Source organism: Canis lupus, chromosome 28 (genome assembly GCF_011100685.1).
Source record: "Canis lupus familiaris isolate Mischka breed German Shepherd chromosome 28, alternate assembly UU_Cfam_GSD_1.0, whole genome shotgun sequence".
NCBI lineage: Eukaryota > Metazoa > Chordata > Mammalia > Carnivora > Canidae > Canis > Canis lupus.
Genome location: NC_049249.1, coordinates 41,377,278 through 41,399,525, shown reverse-complemented (window position 1 = coordinate 41,399,525; position 22,248 = coordinate 41,377,278). Strand labels below are relative to the sequence as shown.

Genomic DNA, 22,248 nt, shown 5'->3' with positions numbered 1-22,248 from the left:
GCCACGGGATGACGGCTGAACCCTGAGCAGCAGCCGCGGAGGAAGGACGCCGCGGGGAGGGGGCTGGCGGCCAAGCGCCCAGTCCTGACCAGACTCCTTCAAGCGCAAGAACAGAACGATGCTTCCCGGCAAACAGAATTGAGAACGCTTGTCATCCTGACGGTCACCACGGGAAGTGCTGCGGACGCACGGGGCAGGACGGATTCCACGCGGAGCAGGGAGGCCGGCGGGGAGCCACACGGGGTGTGCAACCATGAGGCACAGACGTCCCCAGGGATGAGCCGCCGTGCACACCTGTGGTCACGCCCAGGGCACTGCGGGCGGAGTCGGGGTGCAGCCCTCGTACCTACGGAGGAAGGGGCAGCGCTCGCCAACCTGGACCCGAACAGGCGGTCACGTGGCGAAGTTTCTGCGATGGGACGCGAGTGCCTGACATCCCAATTGTCAGAATGAGAAAAGGGACCTGCTCCGTCCATAAGGCACAAAAAGAAAAAAGAAAGAAAAGTTGAACCAAGGGGCACCGTGCAGACTCACGGGGCTCTAGGACGCCGAGGAATGCCCCCCCACCAGAGAGCAGGGCTGCCCTGCTGGTGCCCCCCATGTGCTGAGCCCCGCACCCAGGGTAGGGCAGGTGGGCTCTGGACCCCCGAGGATCAGAACGTCAAACGCCTGGTGCAAACCCAAGGGGACAACCCTGTTTCCCAGAGGAAACAGACCCGGGCCAGCCGGGCACCCCTCGGCGCCGCCGGCCTGCCCTCAAGCCCGACGCACCCTGCGAACGAGCCCCCCTCCTTGGCAGCGCCTGCCGTTCTGAGGGTCCCCGGGTGCACACGCGGTTCGGCGGCAGAAACCCTCCACGGGGGACAAGGACAGGCTGAAGCAGCAGCTTGCCTGGCAGGGCGGCAGCGGCCATCCAGCCCTAGGTGGACGGGCCGCCTTATGGGGCTGATGAGGGATAAGGATGCTCCGCAGGGCGTGGGGGGGGACCGGGAGGGCCGGTCTCCCAGGGGAGGTGGCCAAGGTCGGGCCAGCGTCTCCACGTGAGCAGCCTCCTCTATGCGGTCCTTCCCCAGAGCCCAGGAGTGCGGCCTGGGGCCCCTGGCCCCCCGCCCCCCGCCGAGTGCCACATGAGGGCTCTGTGGACGCTCCAGGGCCTGCACCCACACCTGTGGTGACCCCCTTCCGAGCTCCTGTGGCGCAGGCGCTGCCGTGACCTGCCACCCCGACAGCCCCTCTGCTCCAGTGTGGCTCAGCACCAGCTGCCTCCATTCGAACCCGGAGCCCTCGCACCCGCGGTCAGCCCCGAAGCAGGCCGGGCACAGGCCGTGCCGCTGGGTCCCCGCTCTGTCGGCCCGGCCCCGAGAGCCTGGCCCTACCAGGACAGCGCTGGGCCAATGACTCTGCTCCTGCGCTGCCTCCAGGGCCTGAGTCGCGCACCGCCCTGCCCTGGCCGCATGGGGACCGGCGCTCCCCCATCCCTCGCTGCGACACCCCTCGTCTGCCCTGTCACCGGCGTCCTTGGAGGAGCCGCCCCTGGCTGCCAACTGCCCACCTGAGGCACGCACGAGCTGGTCTGGTCCTCCCGGACCCCGTCCGCTCTGATCGCCGACGGGCGAAGGGGCGGCTCAGGAACCCCCCGCGAGCCCTGAGCATCGGCGACTCAGCCCTGCGTCCCGTCCTCAGCCCCCAGGGACTTTGAGGCTTCGGACATCTTCCTGAGAACTGAGCGCAGAGAACAGATTGGCCATAGGGACCTGCTACTCCTTTCTCTACCTGGTCCAATGAGGCAGAAGAGACCACCGGATACCATGAGTGACAAATATTTACGTATTTACAAAGCGCGTCCTCAGGACAGCCCCTGCAGAGGGTGGCGCACGGTTGGTCCCGGCTGCACTCGCCAGAGCACAGCCGGTGGGTCCGTCACTGTTCCCGCGGTCACGTGGTCATTCGCCGAGGACCGACATCCAGGGTGACAGGGACCAGGGTCTCGGGGCAGCCATGCGGAAGGCGGAGACATCGCACTACTGACACGGTGTCCTGTGGAGGTCACCTGCCCCCCTTGGGGTCTGCTTGGAGGCCCGTGGCTTTCTGACCACATGGTCACTGCTGATTCTTTTTTTTCTTGCTGCTTTTAAATCCTCGCGACGCCCCTTGACCGAAGCAGATGGTAGAAGGTATTCTGAAAAGGAAAACGAGCTTTCGTACTAAACCGTCACGGTTTCTGGCAACAAAAACCCCCACTTGTAAGAGCAGCGTCACGCGGGCGTTCTTGCTCCTTCTCTTTCACTTTGTGGGACGTTTGGCACACGGGCTCCCCTTGCCCCAGACGCTCCGTGCCCGAGGCCCCGAGGCAGCTCCCAGCTGGCCAGCGGCCCTGGACCTGCTCCCGAGGGACAGTCCGCCAGCAGCACCCCTGCCTGGGACACTTGGCCAAGACGGCTGCCGCGGCCAAGTTTGCAGGCCCAGGCTTCCTATGACCTACCATCCGGGAGAAACCCCGACCGCCACGGGCATCCAGGACCCCCGTGCAGGCTAAAGTCTGGGCAACAAAGAGATTTGTTGGCAATCTCTTTCCTCCCGTCTGACATTTTCCCTAAAATTAGACTTGAAATCGAGTTTAACTTGTTAACGGCAGAACCAGTACGAGAGAGACAGGCTTGTGGGTCCTTAGCAACCACAGCCAGCGTTGATCCTGTCGCGGCCTAGGCCATGACACAGAGGGGAGCTGGTGCCTCGCCCTCCAGGGCCCCAGAGCGAGCGCGCACGGGAAGGCGAGGCATTCCAGAGAAGCACAGTCAGGCTCTCAGCTCCCGCGGAAGCTGACGCTCCGACCCAGTGTCCGCTTCTCCCAGACAGGATGCTGCCCAGGGTCAAGCCCAGCATCCTCAGGAAGCTCACCTTCACAACTTGCTGCACCAAGGTGCCAGGTACTAACCTGTGGCTGTAGGTCCGCCGTTCGGCCACGGGCTCTGGGAGGGGGGCCGCGTGTTCAGAGCTGACTTCCATGGCGTCCCCTCCCGACTGCTCCCCGTCATCCCCCAGAGCTTCTGCTGACCCCTGTACGGTGGCCCTGGGCGTGGCTGGGCTGCGGAGACAGACGGGTGAGTGGTGGCTCCTGTGACCCTGTCTTTCCTCATGGATGAACTCACCAGAAAACAATACCTCTCGCAAAAATACTTTATAACTATTCCTTTTTTTTTTTTTTTTTTTTAAATTTTATTTATTTATGATAGTCACACAGAGAGAGAGAGAGAGGCAGAGACACAGGCAGAGGAAGAAGCAGGCTCCATGCACCGGGAGCCCGACGTGGGATTCGATCCCGGGTCTCCAGGATCGCGCCCTGGGCCAAAGGCAGGCGCTAAACCGCTGCGCCACCCAGGGATCCCTTTATAACTATTCCAGCGTAGTAGAACCCCTGGACTATTCAGACGGAAGCCAGGGTTACGACAAAGTCCTAGGAGAACGTTAACAGGCGCTGTATCTGTAAACTTGGCAACACCTACGCTTTATCTTTTAAAACAGTATTTCTGGGTTTGCCACTGGGTACGTGCCTTCCAAGGGAGCCCAAAGTCTTTGCGACCGTTCGTGAGAATCCTGCCACCACCAACTACGGAGTGTGGGAGTCCCCTCCCTGACCCTGCTGGACAAAGCGCTGCAGGGCACTTCTCCCCGAAATGATTCCTCCCAGAGGAGAGCGCTGGCTCCCACCCGAAGCCTCTCACTCTCCCACGACACAGCGCGCTCTCGGAGTTACTTTAAAGAACACAGTCCTGCCGAGGGATACCGGCCTGAAAAAACTTCAATCCACAATTCTCAGGAGGTTCTGAAGAATCACTGAAAGAATCACTCAAATGAGACCAAAAAAAAAAAAAAAATACAAGACAGGGCAGCCTGGGTGGCTCAGCGGTTTAGCGCCACCTCCAGCCCAAGGCGCGATCCTGGAGACCCAGGATTGGGTCCCTCATCGGGCTCCCTGCATGGAGCCTGTTTCTCCCTCTGCCTGTGTCTCTGCCTCTCTCTGTCTCTCATGAATAAATAAATAAAATCTTAAAAAAAAAATACAAGACAAATTCAAGAACCACAGAGGCATTTCCCCAGGATGCACTTTGAACACTGACGTGTAACAAAGGGTTTTACTGCCAAATTACCGACCAGGCAAAAAATCAGAGGGTCCGTGTGTGGGGAGGGCCTGACAGCCTGGGACAAACGCCCCACGGCTTGTGAGTGCCCTGCTGGTGGGGCTGGCGCCCCAGAGTGGTGGAGGCGGGCAGGTACAGCCCCGGGGGAGCGCGGAGGAAGGGGCAACGTTCCTAGATGCCCCACCAGACCGGGATGGACAGCGAGGTGAGACCCCAGTCCTTCCCGGCAGAGCAAGACTGTCCCTACTGCTTTAACCCCGCCTGACGAGTCCTCAGGACAGCCCCTGCAGAGGGTGGCCTGACGAGTCAGCCTGTCGCTCATCTGCAGCTGAACGTGACCCAAGTAACAAAGACGCTCAGCGACTGCTCCTGTACCCTTCTTTTTAAAATATTTTATTTATTCATTCATTCACACACACATAGAGAGAGAAGCAGAGACACATGCAGAGGGAGAAGCAGGCTCCACGCAGAGAGCCCAACATGGGACTTGATCCCAGGTCTCCAGGATCATGACCTCGACCGAAGGTGGCGCTAAACCCCTGAGCCACCTGGGCTGCCCCCACTCCCATATCCTTAAAAGCGTCTGTGCTCAAAATGCTTTTCTAAAGTCAAGGGCCACACCCCACAGCCTGGTTCATGTACCGCCCCGCGTACCCTTTGCTTTTCTTTGGTTTATCGAATCGGAAGTCGGCAGGGTAGAGGTGACGCCGCACCAGGTGATCCTTCCTGTCTTTGCTGGTCTTGAACTTCTCTGCACAGCCTTCCACCAGGCACTGATACTGAAACAGAAGCAGTGTCACCTGTGTCCTGACCCCCTGGGGCCTCCCAAACCCTCACTGTGCCCCCCGCCCCCCCCGCCCCACGGCGCTGGTGCCTGCGAGGCAGCCGGCTTGGGGACAACCCCCCACCCCCCCCCACCCCCCCCCCCACCCCCGCCCCAGCACCTACGACACTTCACCCACCATGTCCTGCCTTTCGGACAGGATCTGGAACAAGGAGTCATGCCACTCCAGGATGTGGACGTCCAGCAGGTGGAGCGAGGGGAAGGATCGTCTGCAGAAGGAGCAGACGTTCCTGTGCAGAGTGTGGTAGTGGTGCTCATAGTCCTCCAGGCTGTCGAACACTTGGCAGCACCCCGCCACCTGGCAGGTGAACTCGGGCACCCTGGCAAAGGAAACCACCTGCAGCTGACAGGGGGCCTCGGGCTGCCGGTCCACACCTGCCCGGAAAGGAGCCCCACAAACCTTTGTGTGTCTTCCCCAACCCCAAATCCTACTTCCTTAAAAATCAGATTTTCAGGGGCAGCCCGGGTGGCCCAGCGGTTTAGCACCACCTTCAGCCCAGGGCCTGATCCTGGAGACCCAGGATCGAGTCCCACGTCAGGCTCCCTTCGTGGAGTCTGCTTCCCCCTCTGCCTTGTGTCAGTCTCTCTATCTCCCTCTGTGTCTCTCATGAAAGATAAATAAAACCTTAAATAAAAAAAAAAGACACAAAAAAAAGATTTTCACAAAGCAGCTAGAAGGCCAGACAGGAGGGGTGGGGACGGTGGTGGGGCAGAGAGCGGGGCCGCGGGTGACCCGAGGAGGGGCGGGCAGGGCAGAGCCGCTCACCTGGGCCTCTCGGGCTCCTCTGCCACCTGCGTGAGCACGTCCTGCAGGTAGAGGTGTCGCTGCACGTCCCCGTCCTGCAGGGCAAGCATGTTGTGGGCGGGGCCGGGCGCGACAGCCCCGCCCACCCAGGGAGCCCCGCCCACCACGAAGCCCCGCCCCCGCAGCGACAGCCCTGCCCTTGGCCCCGCCCCACCCAAGAAGCCCCGCCCCGCGGCACCGCCCACCCAGGAAGCCCAGCCTCCACCCGTCAGCCCCGCCCCGCCCACCCGGAAGCCCCGCCCCGCCGCGCCCCGGAAATCCCGCCCCCGCCGACAACTGCCGTCTCCTTCCCTCGCTCACGCACCTCGAAGAACTCGTGCTCCCGCGGGAAGCGCACCCGGCGCGCCGCGAAGTGGAAGGGCGAGGCCCCGGCCGCGGGGTCCCGCTCCACAGGCAGCGGCTCGGCCGCCCCGGGCGGGCCCCGTAGGCGGGCGTGGAGCCCGGGCGGCAGCTGCATCGCCCCGCGAGCGGCCGGCCCCTGAGCCTGCGGCCGCCGTCCGCGAGCCGGGCGGGGCGGGGCCGGAAGTGACGTCGGGGCACTTCCGCCGGCGGCGCGGGGGGCGCTGGGGCTTCGGCGGGCGCGGGGGAGGACGCGCGGGGTCTGCGGGGAGCGGGGCGGGGGCGGGGGCGGCCGCCCGGGCTCCGCGCGGCTTCCGTGTGCGCCTCGGGGGCCCGCCGGGGGCTGCGGCGTGGCCGGGTTCCTGCCCCTGTAGGAGGACGCCGCGGGATGCCTGGGAGCCGGAGCCATGAGTGAGTTTCGGATTCACCACGACGTCAACGAGCTGCTCAGTTTGCTGCGAGTCCACGGGGGGGACGGGGCCGAGGTCTACATCGAGCTGCTGCAGAAGAACCGGACCCCGTACGTGACGACCACCGTGTCCGCGCACAGCGCCAAGGTGGGCCGCGCCCCGCCGCCCCCGGTGACCCCCCGGGGCGCCCTGGGTCCCCACCCCGTTGAGGTAGCGGAGGCCCAGGGACGGCGCTGGACCCAGCCCTCGGGCCCGCGGCGGGGGGCGCTCGGATCCCCTGCATGGACAGGAGGCTCCGCGGTGGCGCCCGTGACTCGGTCTCGGGTCGTGGTTCGAGCCCCGCGCTGGGTGTAGGCATGACCTAGTGACCGGGGGGACGACGCTCCTGAGTTAACGGTGTTGGAATTCCTGTTTTTTTTTTTTAATTTATTTATTTATGATAGAGAGAGAGAGAGGCAGAGACACAGGAGGAGGGAGAAGCAGGCTCCGTGCGGGGAGCCCGATGCGGGACTCGATCCCAGGACCCCGGGGTCACGACCTGGGCCGAAGGCGACACTAAACCGCTGAGCCCCCAGGGATCCTTTAAAGATTTTACTCATTTATTCATGAGAGACACAGAGAGAGGCAGAGACACAGGCAGAGGGAGAAGCAGGCTCCATGCACCGGGAGCCCGACATGGGATTCGATCCCGGGTCTCCAGGATCACACCCCGGGCTGCAGGCACTAAACCGCTGAGCCACCCCGGGGGCCCTAGAAATTTCTTTAAAGCAGATTTTTTTTTCTTAACCTATTCAAGTAGTTTGTAACTCAGCATCATGGGTTCCCGGTAAAAGAGAGCTCTGAAGTTTATTTTCAGAGACGTTAGTCGTGAGGCTTCTGTTATTTAACTAGATTAATAACGGCACGGGGGTAATTAGGAAAATTCCCTGAGCAGACACGGCTTTCGGGAACACAGAAGCGGATGTCTTATAAGGGGGCCGCCCTGAGCCTGTGCCTGGCTCCAGAGGGAATAGTGTGGCTGTGTAAAGTGATGCATAAACGGGTAGAAAAAGCCTAAGTGGTGGTTCCCTGATCTCAGGCTGAGGAAGCAGAACAGGAGGGAAGCTACGGGGGGACCGCACGTAGGTTTAACGATGTTTTATTGGGCCCGGGTTTTATCTCAGAGGTGTGTGATCGTTTAGCCTGCCTGATTGCACTTATTTTGGTTTCTGTGTTTAATTTTTTGGAAGATTTTTTTAAAGTTGTGTGTTTTTACTAAATCTCTCCTGTTTATGCTCTCGAGGTTAAAATAGCAGAATTTTCTCGTACCCCAGAAGACTTTCTAAAGAAATACGATGAATTGAAATCTAAAAACACAAGGAACCTTGATCCGCTGGTGTACCTGTTATCAAAACTCACGGAAGACCGAGAGGTAAGGGCCGGTGGGCGCCTCGGGAGCGTCGGGAAAGGTGGGCGTGTCGCAGGTTTCTGAGGGAGCTCAAGTGGTGGGGTTTGGGGTTGCTCTAACGGACGTTCTAAGCACCAGATGTGCTCCGAGTGTGCTGCGTAACGCAGGTCTCTGCCCACATGTGGCCCCTGACATGTCACATCTTTCCCTGCCTTGTGCTAGTAGCACCTCGAGGGAATGTAGGAACGTACTCGTGGTGCCTCTGAATGAACAGCAGCTCATGTTGGCATAGACTTGAGAAGCGTCACGGTGATACCTGCCAGCTCCTCCTTGCCGTGTCTCTGTCTGCTTTGAATTGCACGTGGGCTCCTTGTGGACGCACTTAGTGTCGAGGCTGAAGGAGCCACCACACCCGGGAGCGGCCAGGGACATGCTTGGTCTTCTCCCCACACAGGCCCAGGGTCTATTCAGGGGTGAAGGCTGCGGCCAGGCACCTTGACTCCCTGCACCGGGGACGGATAAAGGGAAGTGTGCAGCCTGGGAAACTGGCCGAGCATAGGGAAGAGGCTGTGCCCTTGGGAACGGAGCTTGGGAATTGGCTGCAGAGTGCATTGTCCTCCTCTCCTGGACACTGACAGCGGGCCGCAGCTCATGGACTCACGGGAACACAGAAGTGCACATGCTGGTTGCACTCGGGAACAAAGTGGGGGCTGGTCGCGCTCTGCGGAGTGCACAGGCGTGCTGGCCCTTGCGATGCACGGTCTTGTGTGTTTGCAGACTCTGCAGTATCTACAACAAAACGCGAAAGAACGCGCCGAGCTCGCAGCCAATGCCTCGGGCAGCAGCACCAACTTCAGTGCCCCCACCGCGGCCTCCAAACTGTCCATGCAGGAGCTCGAGGAGCTGCGGAAGCAGCTTGGCAGTGTGGCCACGGGCACCTCGCTGCAGCAGGTAGGGCGCCCCCACTGCCCCAGGCTCTGCGCCTGCTGCAGCACGTGTGCATCTTCGTCGCCCCCTAGAGAGGAGCTTGGCTGTGGCAGGGTTGGCTCCTGACCTCCTCTGCAAGGATGACCCCCCCCCCCCCCCCCCCCAGCAGTGGAATGGCATGGGCAGGTTCCCACCCGCTGGGCTGTGGGGCCAGCCTGTGGGGGGCACTCACATGGATCTCAGCCTCCGTAAATCTGATGCTTTGTTTCTCTTAATTAGTTTTTGGCAGTTTCTTTTTGTAGAACTATAGCTTATAATTTTTTGTGTGCCTTTTTCTGTCTGTTACGGGTATTGCTTTATTCTGCTCTTGGTTCTTGTCCCGCCCTGGTCTGTGCCTTCCCGTGGTGGTGCCTCTGTGGCCTCGTGGGCCCCTCCGAGCTGACACCCATGAGGGTGTCACTGGAGCCTGTGCTCGAGTTCAGTGGCTCTGACACATCGGCACCTTATGTGTCCTCTCACTGCTGTCCCTTGTGACAGATGACAAGATAGTTGGCACCTGCCCTCTTGCTGGCCACCCTTGACCCTGGTGCTTCTAAAAGTCTGGCCCCTATGACTGCCCCGGTCAGCTTTTGGTGGCTGGTCCCACAGGAGGGCCTCTGCTCTGGGCACGTGCAGAGCTGGCCTTCCCCTGCCCTGGGGGACCCAGGTAGGGGCCCCCTTCTCTAGCTGGCTGTCACAGGGGCCTCATCTTCACTGCTCAGGTGACGTCTAGATTTCATGCCACCAGGGGAAAGCAGTTGAGTCTGTAGGTGCTCCCCAGAAGGGTGCAGTCCTTTGCTGGTGCTCCTGGTTGGCCTGTGGGTTCCGCACAGACTGAGCCCCTGATGACAGGTCCCTGTCTGGTCCTCAGCGCCTTGTGCCATGATGGGCATGGAGACCCTCACTTCATTTCTTCACGTGTCTATTGAACCCTCCTGCTGAGTGATTCAGGGATTGACTTTTCTAGTGTCACAGACGTCAGCTCTAAGTATTTGTACTAACAGTACGTTTCTCTTTATTTTTTAAAACATCCTCACCAGTCTCTGGAACTTACAAGAAAGTTGCTTCGAGATAAGCAGAACAAAAAAAATTCAGGCCAGCGCCTCCCCGTCTTCCCGCCCTGGGTATACGAGAGACCCACACTGGTTGGGGATTTCCTGACTGGCTCGGGCGTAAGCACGGACTCGGCTGTGCCCATAGGTATGTGGTGTGTTCGTTTCTACCACCCGGGCGCCTTTGAGCAGCGCGGGCCCTGTCCTCCCTGAGTGCTGGGTCTCGGTGGTGCCGGCTCTTATGTCCTTGCTGCGCCTGGATAGTCCTGTCTCTCCTCCCCTCCCCCACATTCTTTTCTACAGGGACTCTCGGGGCTGGCTCCCGGGTCTTCCTTGCCAGTTTCCCTCTTCAGGGAGGTCTTGTTTATTTTAAGGAATCATACCCCCCCCCCATTCCTGGATCTCTGCCCTCGGGACACCTCCCTGAATTGGGTCTCATGTGGCCATCTGCCTGTTGTCTTTGGTGGGGCTCCCGACCTTCCCTCTAGTGTCTCCACCTTTTGTGTGGTGACTCCTGTCACAGTTCATCGGGTCCTGGAGCTGGGGTGGGCGCCTGCGTTTGCTTCCTTCCCGCTGCACCAGCCCGGTCCCAGGTCCCCCACCTCCATCTGCCCCTCCTGTCCAGACACTGTCCTGCTCTCACTGCCTTGCGGCTCACCACTTCCCACCTCTCTGTTAGAGAATGTTCTGGATCTGCCCTACCTCGTATGGGGCCGGCAGCTGAATGTTGGCAGCGGGCATTGAGATGCCACTGGCGTGGCTGAGGATTGGGTGTTTAGCTTTCTTTCCGTTGGTGCAGGCGGCCGGAGCTGTGGAGCCTCACATCCTGCCTTGCCGCCCTGTGGCTGCCCATCATCCCAGAGCTAGCGGCCCTGAGCCTCAGGCCTGTGCCCCGCGTAGCCTCTCTGGACTCCCCAGACCCTGGTGAGCCGCAGAGACGCTGGTGGATTGGCCTCCTGGCCACACGTCCCGTACTGTATCCCCTCCTCCTGGCTGTCCCTGTCCCTTCAGAGCTCAGGCTCCAGGCTGCCTGTGCCACCGCAGCGGTTCCTCTCGGCCGGCCTCTTGCTGGCATAGCTTGCAGTGTCGTCCTTTTCCGTGGGTGGGCGGGGCCCTGGGGGGCAGCGGGGCATCTGCCCCTGAAGCCAAGGTTCCCACCCAGGAGCAGCCGACCCCGTGCTGCACCTCTTGCCCCCCCCACCCCCCCACCGAGTGCTCTGGGGGCTCTGACTGGGGTGGTGCTCGGCTTTCGAGTGAGTGGTGGCGAGGGTTGGCGGCGGGTCCTGGAAGGCACGCCTGTGCTTGAGAAGCCGGAGGCCGATCCTTGGGGCCCCCGTGGGAGCTGTGAGTAGGACAGTCCTGATGGCCTTCGCACTTGCAGAGAGAAAATGGAGCTTGAAGTCAGTGTGGCTCTGAATGCCACGTGATCCGGCCACACGGACAGGTGGCTGGTGTGCTCAGGGCCTGTGACCTCGGCAGGCCGGTGTGCAGGTGTGTGACGCCAGCAGTGCTTCTGTGAACTGGCACGTGCACGTGCGGGGCAGCACCATCCTGGGCTGCCAGCCCCGGTTCTCGGGTGCCGTGGGGCCAGCTGCGCAAAGCGGGGCTGTGTGGTGGTCTGTCCCAGCAGGCGTTGGGGAGGAGGGCGAGCGTTGTCCTGGGGCCGTGCAACAAGAGGGACAGGGAGCTGCCTGGGCCAGGAGGCATTTGGCGGTGGTCCTGGTTGGTGGCGTGTGACTGTCCTTGATTGGGTGGTTGTAGGAAAGCGCCTCCTGCGGTGCAGGCGTGCTGGAAGACTTTAAGGAAAGTCTTCATGTCCCTCAGCGGCCCAGACCCGAAGTCGTAACCGGTGCCGTAAGGACAGCGTGTGTCAGCAGCTCTCCTTCAGTTCCCTACTTCATCCTTTAACAGCCAAGCCTTCGTTTGTGTCTAGGGGGTTTCACGTCCCTGGTGCGTTAGGCTGTGGCGCAGCCCCGGCTCCGCCTGCCCTGTGCTCGTGGTGCTTCTGGAATCCCAGCCTTGGGGACCTCACTGGGAGGACTCAGATCCCAGGGAGCAGCCCGATGCTCGCACCCGTGACTATTTGAGGGACTAACAGAGAGAAACCAGCGGGGACGTGACTGGGTAGATTAGGTCAGCGGGAGTGGGGGGCCCTGCAGGTGGGGCCACGGCCCGGCTGATGTCTGCGGCCCACAGGCACGCTGCCCCTGGCCTCCCAGGAGTCGGCCGTGGTGGAGGACCTGCTCTACGTGCTGGTGGGTGTGGACGGCAGGTACATCACCGCCCAGCCCCTCACCGGGAGGCAGAGCCGCACCTTCCTCGTGGATCCCAACCTCGACCTGTCCATCAGGGAGCTGGTGAACAGGATCCTCCCGGTGGCTGCCAGTTACTCCACGGTGACCAGGTGGGTGCCCGACGGGACCTGCGGCTGGACACCGGCCTTCCCAGTGCTCTTGACCCCCGCAGCTTGCACTTTGTGTCTGTAAGCTCGTTCGAGTCCTCATCCGGAGAGCATCCGTGTCTTGTGACCTGCTTTCACACCCGACATGGTTTTGAAGGGCCTGGGACCAGTGCAGGGGCTGGTGTCTACGGGTTCCCTTCAGGGAGAAGACCTTGAGTGGGGAGGGGACTCCGAACATCTGACCTCGGAGCGCCGACTGTCCAGCCCTTGATTTCCACTCAGGTCGTGATCTCGGGCTCCTGAGATCGAGCCCCGGGTCGCGCTCCCTGCTCAGCGGGGTGTCTGCCTCTCCCTCTGCCCCGCCCCCTCCCCAGCTCATGCTCTCTCCTCCCCCAGATAAATAAATAGAATCTTTAAAGAAACCAAAAGGAACATCTGATTTCTGATTTGAAAATGTAGATTCCCGTGCTCACAGGACCCCGGTGCTCCGTTTCTCCCAGGTTCATCGAAGAAAAGTCTTCCTTCGAATACGGACAGGTGAACCATGCCTTGGCGGCCGCCATGAGAACCCTGGTGAAGGAGTACCTCATCCTGGTCACGCAGCTGGAGCAGCTGCAGAGGCAGGGTCTCCTGTCCCTTCAGAAGCTCTGGTTCTACATCCAGCCCGCCATGCGCACCGTAGACATCCTGGCCTCCCTGGGTACGTGCCTGCCTCCCACCCGGCTCGTGGGGCAGCGGGTGGCACGTGTCGTGGTGGGTGAAGGGGAGACTCCCAGCTCAGGCACGAGGCATTCCTCACTTGGACACGAGAGTGTGAGGCCAAAGCCCGTGTGGCTTCATGTTTTAGTTTGCGGGAAGAAAACTCTGGAAACTCTTACGGATAAGCTTTCATCGAGCTTAGGGTCTGAGCCGAACCTGCAAAAGAGGCATCTGCCTGCAGGAGGCCCCGCTCTGTCGTGACGTAGCTGGGAGAGCCCCGGGCAGTCCTTCTCGGCCCTGAGTGCCGCCTCCTCCTCCTGGCAGCCACCTCGGTGGATAAAGGCGAGTGTGTGGGGGGATCCACGCTGAGCCTTCTCCACGACCGCAGCTTCAACTACACGGGTGACAGCCAGGCGCAGGAGCTGTGTCTGTACCTCACCAAGGCTGCCAGCGTGCCCTACTTTGAGATTCTGGAAAAGTGGATCTACAGAGGGATAATCAACGACCCCTACAGGTAGGGCTCGCGGAGCCTGAGGGAGACGTGGGGAGACACGGGAGACACGGGGAGAGCAGACGCCCGCATGCAGCCCCGCAGCCCCAGGGGGCCTTCTGTCACGTGGCGGGGTTCCAGACCCCTCGGATGGCGGCTCCCGGCCTCCTGCTGTGGGCTTCCTCCATGGTTAGTGGGGTTTCTGGGCTCCTTGCCGGCGTGACGTGTTCACTCCATGGAGGGAGCTCACGAGGACGGCTCACGAGAATGCTGTCGGGTTGAGGTATGTTGGCTGACATACTTCAAAGATGCAGTCATGGCCCCGAGTAGGGTTTCCGTCAGTGGTTTGAGGGATAGTCCTAAGGAGGAACGTGGTCTTAGAACCATGCCTGGCGTGAGCAGCGTCTGAAACAGGCACGAAGGGGCCGCAGCCCTGCTGTGAGGGTCATCGTGTTCCCGTGTTTGCAGGGAGGGAAGGGCCACCACAGTCCCCTAGTGGGGGGCACTAGACAGCTGACCCCCAGCCTGCGCCTGGACGTCCTTGGAGTCCCCGAGGGGCTGCTGGGTTCGGGCCACCTCACAGCTGGGGACTGGCCGTTGAACCTGTCGGGGGGCTCGCCACCTGAGCGCGTCCTGTGCTTGCCAGCGAGTTCATGGTGGAGGAGCACGAGCTGCGGAAGGAGAAGATCCAGGAGGACTACAACGACAAGTACTGGGACCAGAGGTACACGGTCGTGCAGCGGCAGATCCCCTCCTTCCTGCAGAAGATGGCGGGCAAGGTCCTCAGCACAGGTGAGCCTCGCGCCCCAGGCCACTGTGCCCGTCCTCCCGTGGCTCTCGTCGTGCTCCTGCTGCGGGGCGGGTGCCCTCCTGCCCCTCAGCCTGGCCTTCTGTGCCTGGCAGCCGGCCCCTCTGCCTGTGGGCACTGGCCTCCGTTCCCTGACCCCGGGGCCCGTCCCACGGATGCTCTCCTCCACTGCTCACCTCTAGAACCGGTCCCGCTGACAGTGACCCAGGCGTGTGGCTTCTCCCCGCAGCGTCCAGCTCCCGCCCGTCGTCTGTGGGATCCACAGGCCCGACACCCACCCCCCAGGCGTGGTTGGCAGGGGCCCCGCAGGTTCAGGGCGGCGGCCCCAGGTCAGCAAGTGCCGAGCCCCTGGGCCACCCGCACCTGTGAGCCCCTGGGCCACCCGCACCTGTGTGACGTGGCTGCGGATCGGCGGTTCCCACGAGACCCTGGGGTTGGAGGACTCGCTAGGACGGCTCCCAGAACGCAGGGACACACCACTCTCCGGGTGGCCGGGCTGTTAGGGAGACACGCGAGTGGCCGGGTGAAGAGGTCCTGGGGGCGAGGCCTGGGTGGGGGTCAGGCGCAGGAGCTCTGTGCGCATGGCCTCGGGTGCGCCCCCCGCGTGGACGTGTCCACCACCCCCAGAAACTCCCCACAGCCCTTCACTTAGTGTCAGGGAGCGTCCGTGGCGCAGGCCCCACTGATGAAATCCTTGGCCGTGGGCGATCTGCCCGCCTCCTGCCTCTCCCGTCCCCGGCATCGGGGTGGGACCGGACCCTCCAGGCCTCCGGTCACAGGGCTGGTCCCGAGCTGTCTGGGGGCTCCCACAGTCACCCCACAGGCGTGAACTCAGGTGTGAGTGGGAGGGGCTCGGGAGTAAGGAGATGGCAGGGGCTTCAGGAGCTCTGTGCCGGCAGCCAGGGACAAGGGCCAGAGATGCACGTCCTACGGGGTCACGATGACACAAAGCACCACAGGAAAGCAGTCGAGCACAGCCTCTGTGGCCGAGTGGTGTTGCGGCCACCTTCACGTGTACAGGAGACAGGACGTAGAAACACGTAAGGGCGGGCGTACTGGCCACCCTGCCAGCCACCCAGAGGGACTCAGCAACCTAGGAGAGGGAAGATGATGGAGAATCTTTTTGGGAAGCTTTGAACTTATTGCCATGCTCTTTGCTAGAAAAATTCAGATCAAAGTGAGTCTGGCCCGTTAACAGCGCGTAGTGGTTGTGTCCTGAGTGGGCATCAGCTGTGCTGCTCTGCCTTGTGTGCCGGGCTCCGGAACCGTCCTGCCACCTGGTGTTCAGTCCGCCAGCCAGCGGACTGTGGTTTAGCGTAGGGATATTGAGGGATTTCATCTGCTTGTTCCTCGTCTGCTAGGAAAGTATCTGAATGTCGTCAGAGAGTGCGGCCACGACGTCACCTGCCCGGTGGCCAAGGAGATCATCTACACTCTGAAGGAGCGGGCGTATGTGGAGCAAATCGAGAAAGCTTTTAACTACGCCAGCAAGGTCCTGCTGGCCTTCCTGATGGAAGAGAAGGAGCTCGTGGCGCATCTGAGGTGCGCTGTCTGCCTTCAGCTCAGCATCTGGAACCCTCCTGGCGTCTGACCGAGGCCAGAAACTTACTTTTAGTGGCTCTGTCGATACAAAAGCGGGCACGCTGGCAGGTGGGCTCCAGCCTGAGAACCCTGCCGTGTTGGTCCTGCTTCCCAGGGGCCCAGCGGGGCCGTGTCTGCCTGTGTCGCCTGTTGGAGGCGGCTCAGCTTCCCAGTCTTGCCCTCGGCCAAGACCTGCCAAGGGCCTGCAGCCGGTTGTGGGCAGTGTCTGCTGCCATAGCAGGACACCGGGTCCTTCACCGTGCCAAAGCGGTTCGTTTCTGCCCATGTGGAGCTGGCCGCTGGTCCCCCCTTCCTGGTCTCCGGCCATACCACCCTGCCTGCACCGACCTCCTCTGGTGTCAGAGCTAAGCGGGGTCGGACTGCCCAGTACGGTCTAACGTACTTCTCTGTGGGGTGCTAGCGGGCAAGGAGCTGGGCTCGGGCCCCACCCCTGGGCTGTGCGGTCCCCCGCCCCCCCCCACCACGCACACTGCTTGTTCTGCCGCGGGCCCTTCGTCGGCGCCCAGCTCTTCTGTCAGCCGCCCGTCCCATCCCGCAGCCTCGCTGCTCACCCCCTGCCTCCACCCACGCTGTAGGTCCATCAAGCGCTACTTCCTGATGGATCAGGGCGATTTCTTCGTGCACTTCATGGACCTCACTGAGGAGGAGCTGAAGAAGCCAGTGGACGACATCACGCCCACCCGTCTGGAGGCGCTGCTGGAGCTGGCCCTGCGCATGAGCACCGCCAACACCGATCCCTTCAAGGATGACCTCAAGGTGGGTGGGGGAGCACCCTTCAGACCCGCTACTCACGTCCGAGGAGGCGGAGCAGCAGTCTGAGCAGGAGGCTGCAGGTAAAAATCCAGGAGAGCCAGCTCCGGCCGGTGATCCCGCAGCTCACCCTCGGACAGCACGCGGGTGACCCGGCAGGTCCATTCACACGCGCACACTCGACCAGGGGAGGACAACGACGCAGGCGCGTTTCCTTAACGTGTCCTGTAGCTTCCCCCATGAGGACTCGCCATGTGCTAAGACGTACAGAACAGGCGCTCGGGAGCTGCGTCGGTGCGGGTTTGGGTCAACAGGAGGCTGTTGGTATTAGGGGAGGTCAGCAGTTGCACGGGCTTTCCAGCTGAACCAGCAGTCGGCGCCCGACCCAGCGCGGTGGAAGGTCGACTACTGCTGTCACTGGGCGTGCTTCCTGTTTCGACACGGGCCTGGCGCTGTGGTAAAATCATGGATCCGAAGGGCTTCAGGCTTTTCTGATTTGCTGTGTGGTTTCCCGTTTATGCCATCGGGTATTTTTAAAATGATCTCTGTACTCTTCCTTCACTCTGGTGGAAAGCGGCTCAGGCTTTATTGGCAGAGCCTTGTTTTGTAAGCCAGCCTTCCCGATGCACAGTCTGTCGGGGGGACCTGCCTCGGATCCGGACCTGCTTCCTCAGCTCGTGGCGCGGTTGGGCTGGGGCAGCAGTCAGGACGCAGCACTTTCCTTTGTCTTTCTCAAGATCGATCTGATGCCTCATGACCTCATCACTCAGCTCCTGCGGGTTCTGGCCATCGAGACCAAGCAGGAGAAGGCGATGGTCCATGCTGACCCCACTGAGCTCACGCTGAGTGGCCTGGAGGCCTTCTCTTTTGACTACGTCGTCAAGTGGCCCCTGTCGCTGATCATCAATAGGTGAGCATTGATCCTTCTGGCACTAGTTCCCTAGATGCCCTTCCGGGTTTGCCAGGAAGGCAGGATTGTATCTGCTCAGCCGCTGCCTTGTTGTGTGGACTGTTCCCAGCAGTTCCCACGCTTCCCCAGGTCCAGCGTGGGTGGCCTGGGGGCCAGGGTGCAGAGCTGCATCAGTGACGTCAAAGCCTCGGCCACTCACGACCGTGAGCCTCAGGGTGTCTGACGCCGCCTGCACCCACCAGGTGTCAGAGTCCTGTGCACCTTTTCCTCCCTTGCAGGAAAGCCCTGACCCGCTATCAGATGCTCTTCAGGCACATGTTCTACTGCAAGCACGTGGAGCGGCAGCTCTGCAACGTTTGGATCAGCAACAAAGCCGCCAAGCAGTACTCTCTGCACTCCGCAAAGTGGTGCGTTCATTCCACACACTCAGATGCTCCCCTCAGGGCAGGACTGTTTCCCCCTTCACACCCTTAAAAAGGCAGTTTGTCCCACACTCATGCAGCTCTTAGGTCCGCGACATATCTCGGGCCCTGGCTCGCCACGTGGACGCTGGCCGTCCCTCTGCTGTCGGTCCTGGCGTGCGGGTGGCTGGGTCTATCAGAACGTGAGCCCTTTGAGGTCTGGGAGTATTTGTTTGCTCCTGCTGGTGCACGTGGAGCTGCACAGTGTGGGCGGGGCACCCTGTTTCGGGCGGGGCACCCTGTTTCGGCCAGGCTGCTTTGGACGCCGGTGGGTGACACCAGGCGGTGTGTGCACCTGTGTGGGCCCCTGACAAGGCAGAGGGCTCGCGGCTGCTGCGGTGAGGTGGGATCGGCGTCTGCGCTGTAACTGCCGTGTGCTTGGTCAGGTTTGCTGGCGCCTTCACTCTGCGACAGCGGATGCTCAACTTCGTTCAGAACATTCAGTACTACATGATGTTTGAAGTGATGGAACCGACTTGGCACATCCTGGAGAAAAACCTGAAATCTGTGAGTTTTAGCTTTCACCCTGTCCCAGCACTTGAGAGGCTCTACGGCACCCAGGGTGTGTGGCACCAAGTAGGGTCTCGTGGGAACGGCGTGGGCCAGGTGCCAGGGGCTGAGTGCCGCGCCGGCCCCCCGGCTGCTGAGGAGCAGGCGAGCCCTCTGTACACACGGGAGCTTTCTGGGTGAGCGCGGCGAGGGTGTGCACGAGTGTTGGGGGCGGGGGTGCCTGGCTCTTGAGCTTATGCAGAGAGCCTCGGGAATGGGGCGGCCCCTGCGGCACATCCTGGGGTCTGTCGGTGCGTCCCAGAAGCGTGAGGGCCAGCAGCACCGTTCCCTTCTTGCTTTCTGTGCTTAAGAACCAGAACCGTGGACTTTTGGGGCAAGGACATGCAAAGCTATAGCCGCAGCCTGGCCCGCGTGGGGTCTGGTCCCTGCACAGAGTCGTGCCAGGAGCCATGGCAGGTGCCCTCTCCACGCAGGCATCCAACATCGACGACGTGCTGGGCCACCACACGAGCTTCCTGGACAACTGTCTGAAGGACTGCATGCTGACCAACCCCGAGCTGCTCAAAGTCTTCTCCAGACTCATGTCCGTGTGCGTCATGTTTACCAACTGCATGCAGGTGCGCCGCCACGCAGGCCACCTACCCCCGCTGCCGGCCTGGGCTGGGCTGCTTTCCTGAGCCTTTTCTGGGCGCCTGGCGGTCTCTGTCCCACGGGAGGTGTTTGTTTCAGTTATAAGCAGTGGCCCCAAAGTGCTGGCACAGGAAGTAAGTGTTGGGAGGCGGGGGTGACACGGGGGTTCACCAGGGCTTCGGGACCTAGGGGGTCTGTGTTGGCGGGGCCAGCGCGGGGGAACAGGAGCCTGGGAACCAGGTCCATATGGGGCTCGCCCTGGGGAGACGCCGTCTTGACAAGATTGCATTGACGAGCTGTCTGACGGCGCCCTTGGAAGTCGTGAGGGCCCCTGCCCCCCCGCATCCGCAGAGGCCCCCCAGCTGTGCACTGGCTCCTACTTCACCTGGGCCGGGCGCCTTGAAACTGATAGCAGCGTCTCTTCCTGACCCCAAGAAATTCACGCAGAGCATGAAGCTGGACGGGGAGCTGGGCCGGCTGACGTTGGAGCGCGGCACGATGCTGGGGCCGCCCACGGAGGCTGAGCGGGCGGAGGAGCGCGCCCGCAAGGAGCTCGCCAGGAAGGTACGTGGCCTGCAGCTGCGTCCGGCCATGCTGGGGCCACCGCCCGGGAAGCAGTCCCGCTGCCGCCCTCTGCTCTGTCTTCCCTTTGATTCAACAAGTTCATCCTCGTTAGAACCTAGACACGCGCTAGGTGGTGTCCTCCCCAGACTGTCCCGTCCTCGGGCCTGCTGTGCTCCAGGGCGAGGCTGCAGTGCCTGGGGCAGGGCTGGGTGTCCTGCGGAGGGCCCTGCGGTCACCAGTCAGGGTCCAGCCTTCGCCGCGAGGGCAGGCATCTCTGGGTACCAGCCCCACTCTGGATGGAGCCCGGGCCTCTGCTCCCAGACCACTCCCTTGCTGAGAGGGCACTGGGAGGAATCGCCGTTTTCACTTGAAAATCTGGGCCACGTATAGAACAGCTGAGGTGCGTGGACCTGCTTCCATGTGGTGGTGGGAGCAGGGCAGGGCGCCCGCTGCCCAGCCAGAGCATGTCTGTGTCCCACCGTCTCAGGAACGTCTATGAGGCCCTCTTACCTTCTGTCACATGAAAACTCCCCCAGACCCCTTCTGTGACAAGGGAGGGGAAAGGGGAGCCGAGCTGGTAGAGAGCCGCGGTCGGGCCAGGGGCGCTCATGGTGCCCGACCGTGCCTTCCAGTACCTGGCGGAGCACGTGGACGCCCCTCAGCTGGCATCCAGCTTCGAGGCGACCATCAACAAGTTTGATAAGAATTTCTCGGCGCACTTGCTTGACCTCCTGGCCAGGCTGAGCCTCTACAGCACCAGCGACTGTGAGCACAGCATGGCCAGCGTCATCTCCAGGTGGGTGCCTCCCGTGCGCTGCCCCCGCTGGGTCTGCTCAGGTGTGCGGGCGTCTGCCCTTCGCGTCCCGTGTGCTGCTGGTCACTCCTCCCTCCCTGAAGTGACCGATGGGCGTGTGCGGTAGTTTGTGTCCCCTCGTGCGTGCCCCGCTGTGCGTCAGGCTGCCCCGTCCATGCCCCCAGCATTGGTCCCTGTGAGCTGGGCTGCGTCGGCCTCCCTGATGCTTTGCACACCAGCTAGGATCCTGAACACTGGAGGGCCCCCCAGCCTGGCCTGGGCTGTGCACGGCAGTAGCATCGCCCACGTTCACATGAGCAGCCAGGGTGTGGGCAAGGGAGGACGGGACCCGCGGTGCTGCTCAACGAGGAAGTCACAGAGCAAGCAGCGGGGTCATGGCAGCGCTTACTCACTCCCTCCTTCCCCGCGCTTGGGCTCTTGGGGCTGGAGGTGCCTTGCACACTCTTGGGGTGTGACCGCACATTCCTGAGGACTCAGGAGGGCTCATTGGGGAGGACAGGCGCAGGGGGTCAGGCTGGGCAGCCAGGCTGTGGCTCTGGGGCAGGTTCGCACCACCAGTGGGCCTGGCAGGGTCCTGGACGCCCTGCTCTGTGGGGGGGAAGCAGTCGCCAGCTGGTTCCCAGGGCACCCGGGCTGGGGGCTGTCTGATGTCCTAAGTACAGGGCCTGGGAGGTACCCCCAGCCTGGGCCGGCCCCACATCCAGGGGAGGGGGGGCGGACAGGCTCTTTGCTGGGGATGCCGCTGCCGAACCCCTAGTCGGGTTTGGGTTGTCTTGCCTTCAGCGTGCACGTGTTCAAGTTCCGACGTCAGGATCGCTTGAACCAGGGGCGGCAGTTGTGTGGTGGACGTCCCTCACCCCCAAGGCAGAGCTGACCCTTTGCCTGGGGGTGGACGTGTTGGCTGGCGGGGCCTCTGGGGCGTCTGCACGAGCCAGGTCTTCTCCTCCCGCAGACTGGACTTCAATGGCTTCTACACGGAGCGGCTGGAGCGCCTGTCTGCAGAGAGGAGCCAGAAGGCAGCCCCCCAGGTGCCCATCCCACGGGCCCCCCCAGCATCAGCGCCCAGGGTCGCCGTCCCTGCCCAGTGAGGCTGCTGGTGCTGCAGAGACAGGAGCTCAGAAGCTTTTACCCGAGTGTCGCCGAACCACGTGTTGTTACCGTTTAAAGTCTGGATGTGGCCCCTCTCGCTGCCCTCGTTTGTTGGGGTCCTGGGTTCCACTCTGCAGCAGCCACCCCTGACCAGAGTGGGTGTGTCCACAGCCGTGCTTCCGTGAGCTTGCTTCAGTTGTGCAGGGTGACTTTTTATAACGTGTTTGTTCTCAAATAAAGACAAAGTGAAAACACATGGCGTGGAGCAATACGAAGATCCGCACAGGGTACAGGATTCAGGTGTCCAGGTGTCCGCACCTGGCCGGGTACACTGTCCTGGGCTCCTGGGCTCCAGCACTAGGGGGCAACCCGGTCCTCGAGCTGTCGCAGACCCCGGCCGCATGAGTCCCGAGGAGCGCCCAAGGTGGTGGCTGGGACCTGACCCCATCCTGCCCCACAGCTGGGACCCCCCTGCTCTGGTGCTCCCGCCATGCTGCCCACCTGCCAGAGGTCCTGTGTCACTGTCCCAGTTCAGCTCTGACCACCTGTTTGGGGGTGGGGGAGTCCTGGCAGGCAAG

General features: G+C 62.0%; 2 protein-coding genes across 4 annotated transcripts; one reads left to right on the top strand and one right to left on the bottom strand.

Annotated features, from left to right (window-relative positions):
* Positions 1–1,804: 1,804 nt before the first annotated feature.
* Positions 1,805–6,247, bottom strand: ZNF511 (zinc finger protein 511). The gene is made up of 6 exons (XM_038579193.1): positions 6,093–6,247; positions 5,750–5,823; positions 5,102–5,303; positions 4,794–4,918; positions 2,936–3,085; positions 1,805–2,179 (listed from the first exon to the last, which is right to left on the bottom strand). Exons 1-6 carry the CDS (start codon positions 6,243–6,245, stop codon positions 2,101–2,103), a joined length of 783 nt encoding a protein of 260 aa, XP_038435121.1. The 5' UTR covers positions 6,246–6,247; the 3' UTR covers positions 1,805–2,100.
* A 163-nt stretch (positions 6,248–6,410) lies between these two features.
* Positions 6,411–21,926, top strand: LOC119877704 (gamma-tubulin complex component 2). Of its 3 annotated transcripts, none has more exons than XM_038579190.1 (17): positions 6,411–6,684; positions 7,820–7,948; positions 8,702–8,875; positions 9,931–10,090; positions 12,139–12,346; positions 12,844–13,043; positions 13,367–13,556; positions 14,179–14,324; positions 15,702–15,882; positions 16,518–16,698; positions 17,430–17,602; positions 17,881–18,009; positions 18,450–18,570; positions 19,047–19,190; positions 19,651–19,767; positions 20,400–20,563; positions 21,534–21,926. In XM_038579190.1, the coding sequence occupies exons 1-17, from the start codon at positions 6,535–6,537 to the stop codon at positions 21,667–21,669; spliced, it is 2,703 nt and encodes a 900-aa protein (XP_038435118.1). In that variant the 5' UTR covers positions 6,411–6,534; the 3' UTR covers positions 21,670–21,926. The 3 variants fall into 3 exon arrangements, with proteins under 3 accessions (XP_038435118.1, XP_038435117.1, XP_038435119.1); XM_038579189.1 differs by having other exon boundaries at positions 19,639–19,767; XM_038579191.1 differs by having other exon boundaries at positions 6,549–6,684; positions 7,830–7,948; positions 19,639–19,767.
* The last annotated feature ends 322 nt before the right edge of the window (positions 21,927–22,248 follow it).

Coding starts and splice junctions, on each gene's coding strand:
- ZNF511 (XM_038579193.1), bottom strand. CDS start 6,245: ATGCAGCTGCCGCCCGGGCTCCACGCCCGCCTACGGGGCCCGCCCGGG. Junction 5,824..6,092: donor GGGAGCACGAGTTCTTCGAG/GTGCGTGAGCGA, acceptor CTTGCCCTGCAG/GACGGGGACGTGCAGCGACA. Junction 4,919..5,101: donor TGTCCGAAAGGCAGGACATG/GTGGGTGAAGTG, acceptor CTTCTGTTTCAG/TATCAGTGCCTGGTGGAAGG.
- LOC119877704 (XM_038579189.1), top strand. CDS start 6,535: ATGAGTGAGTTTCGGATTCACCACGACGTCAACGAGCTGCTCAGTTTG. Junction 7,949..8,701: donor AACTCACGGAAGACCGAGAG/GTAAGGGCCGGT, acceptor GTGTGTTTGCAG/ACTCTGCAGTATCTACAACA. Junction 15,883..16,517: donor GAGCTCGTGGCGCATCTGAG/GTGCGCTGTCTG, acceptor CCCACGCTGTAG/GTCCATCAAGCGCTACTTCC.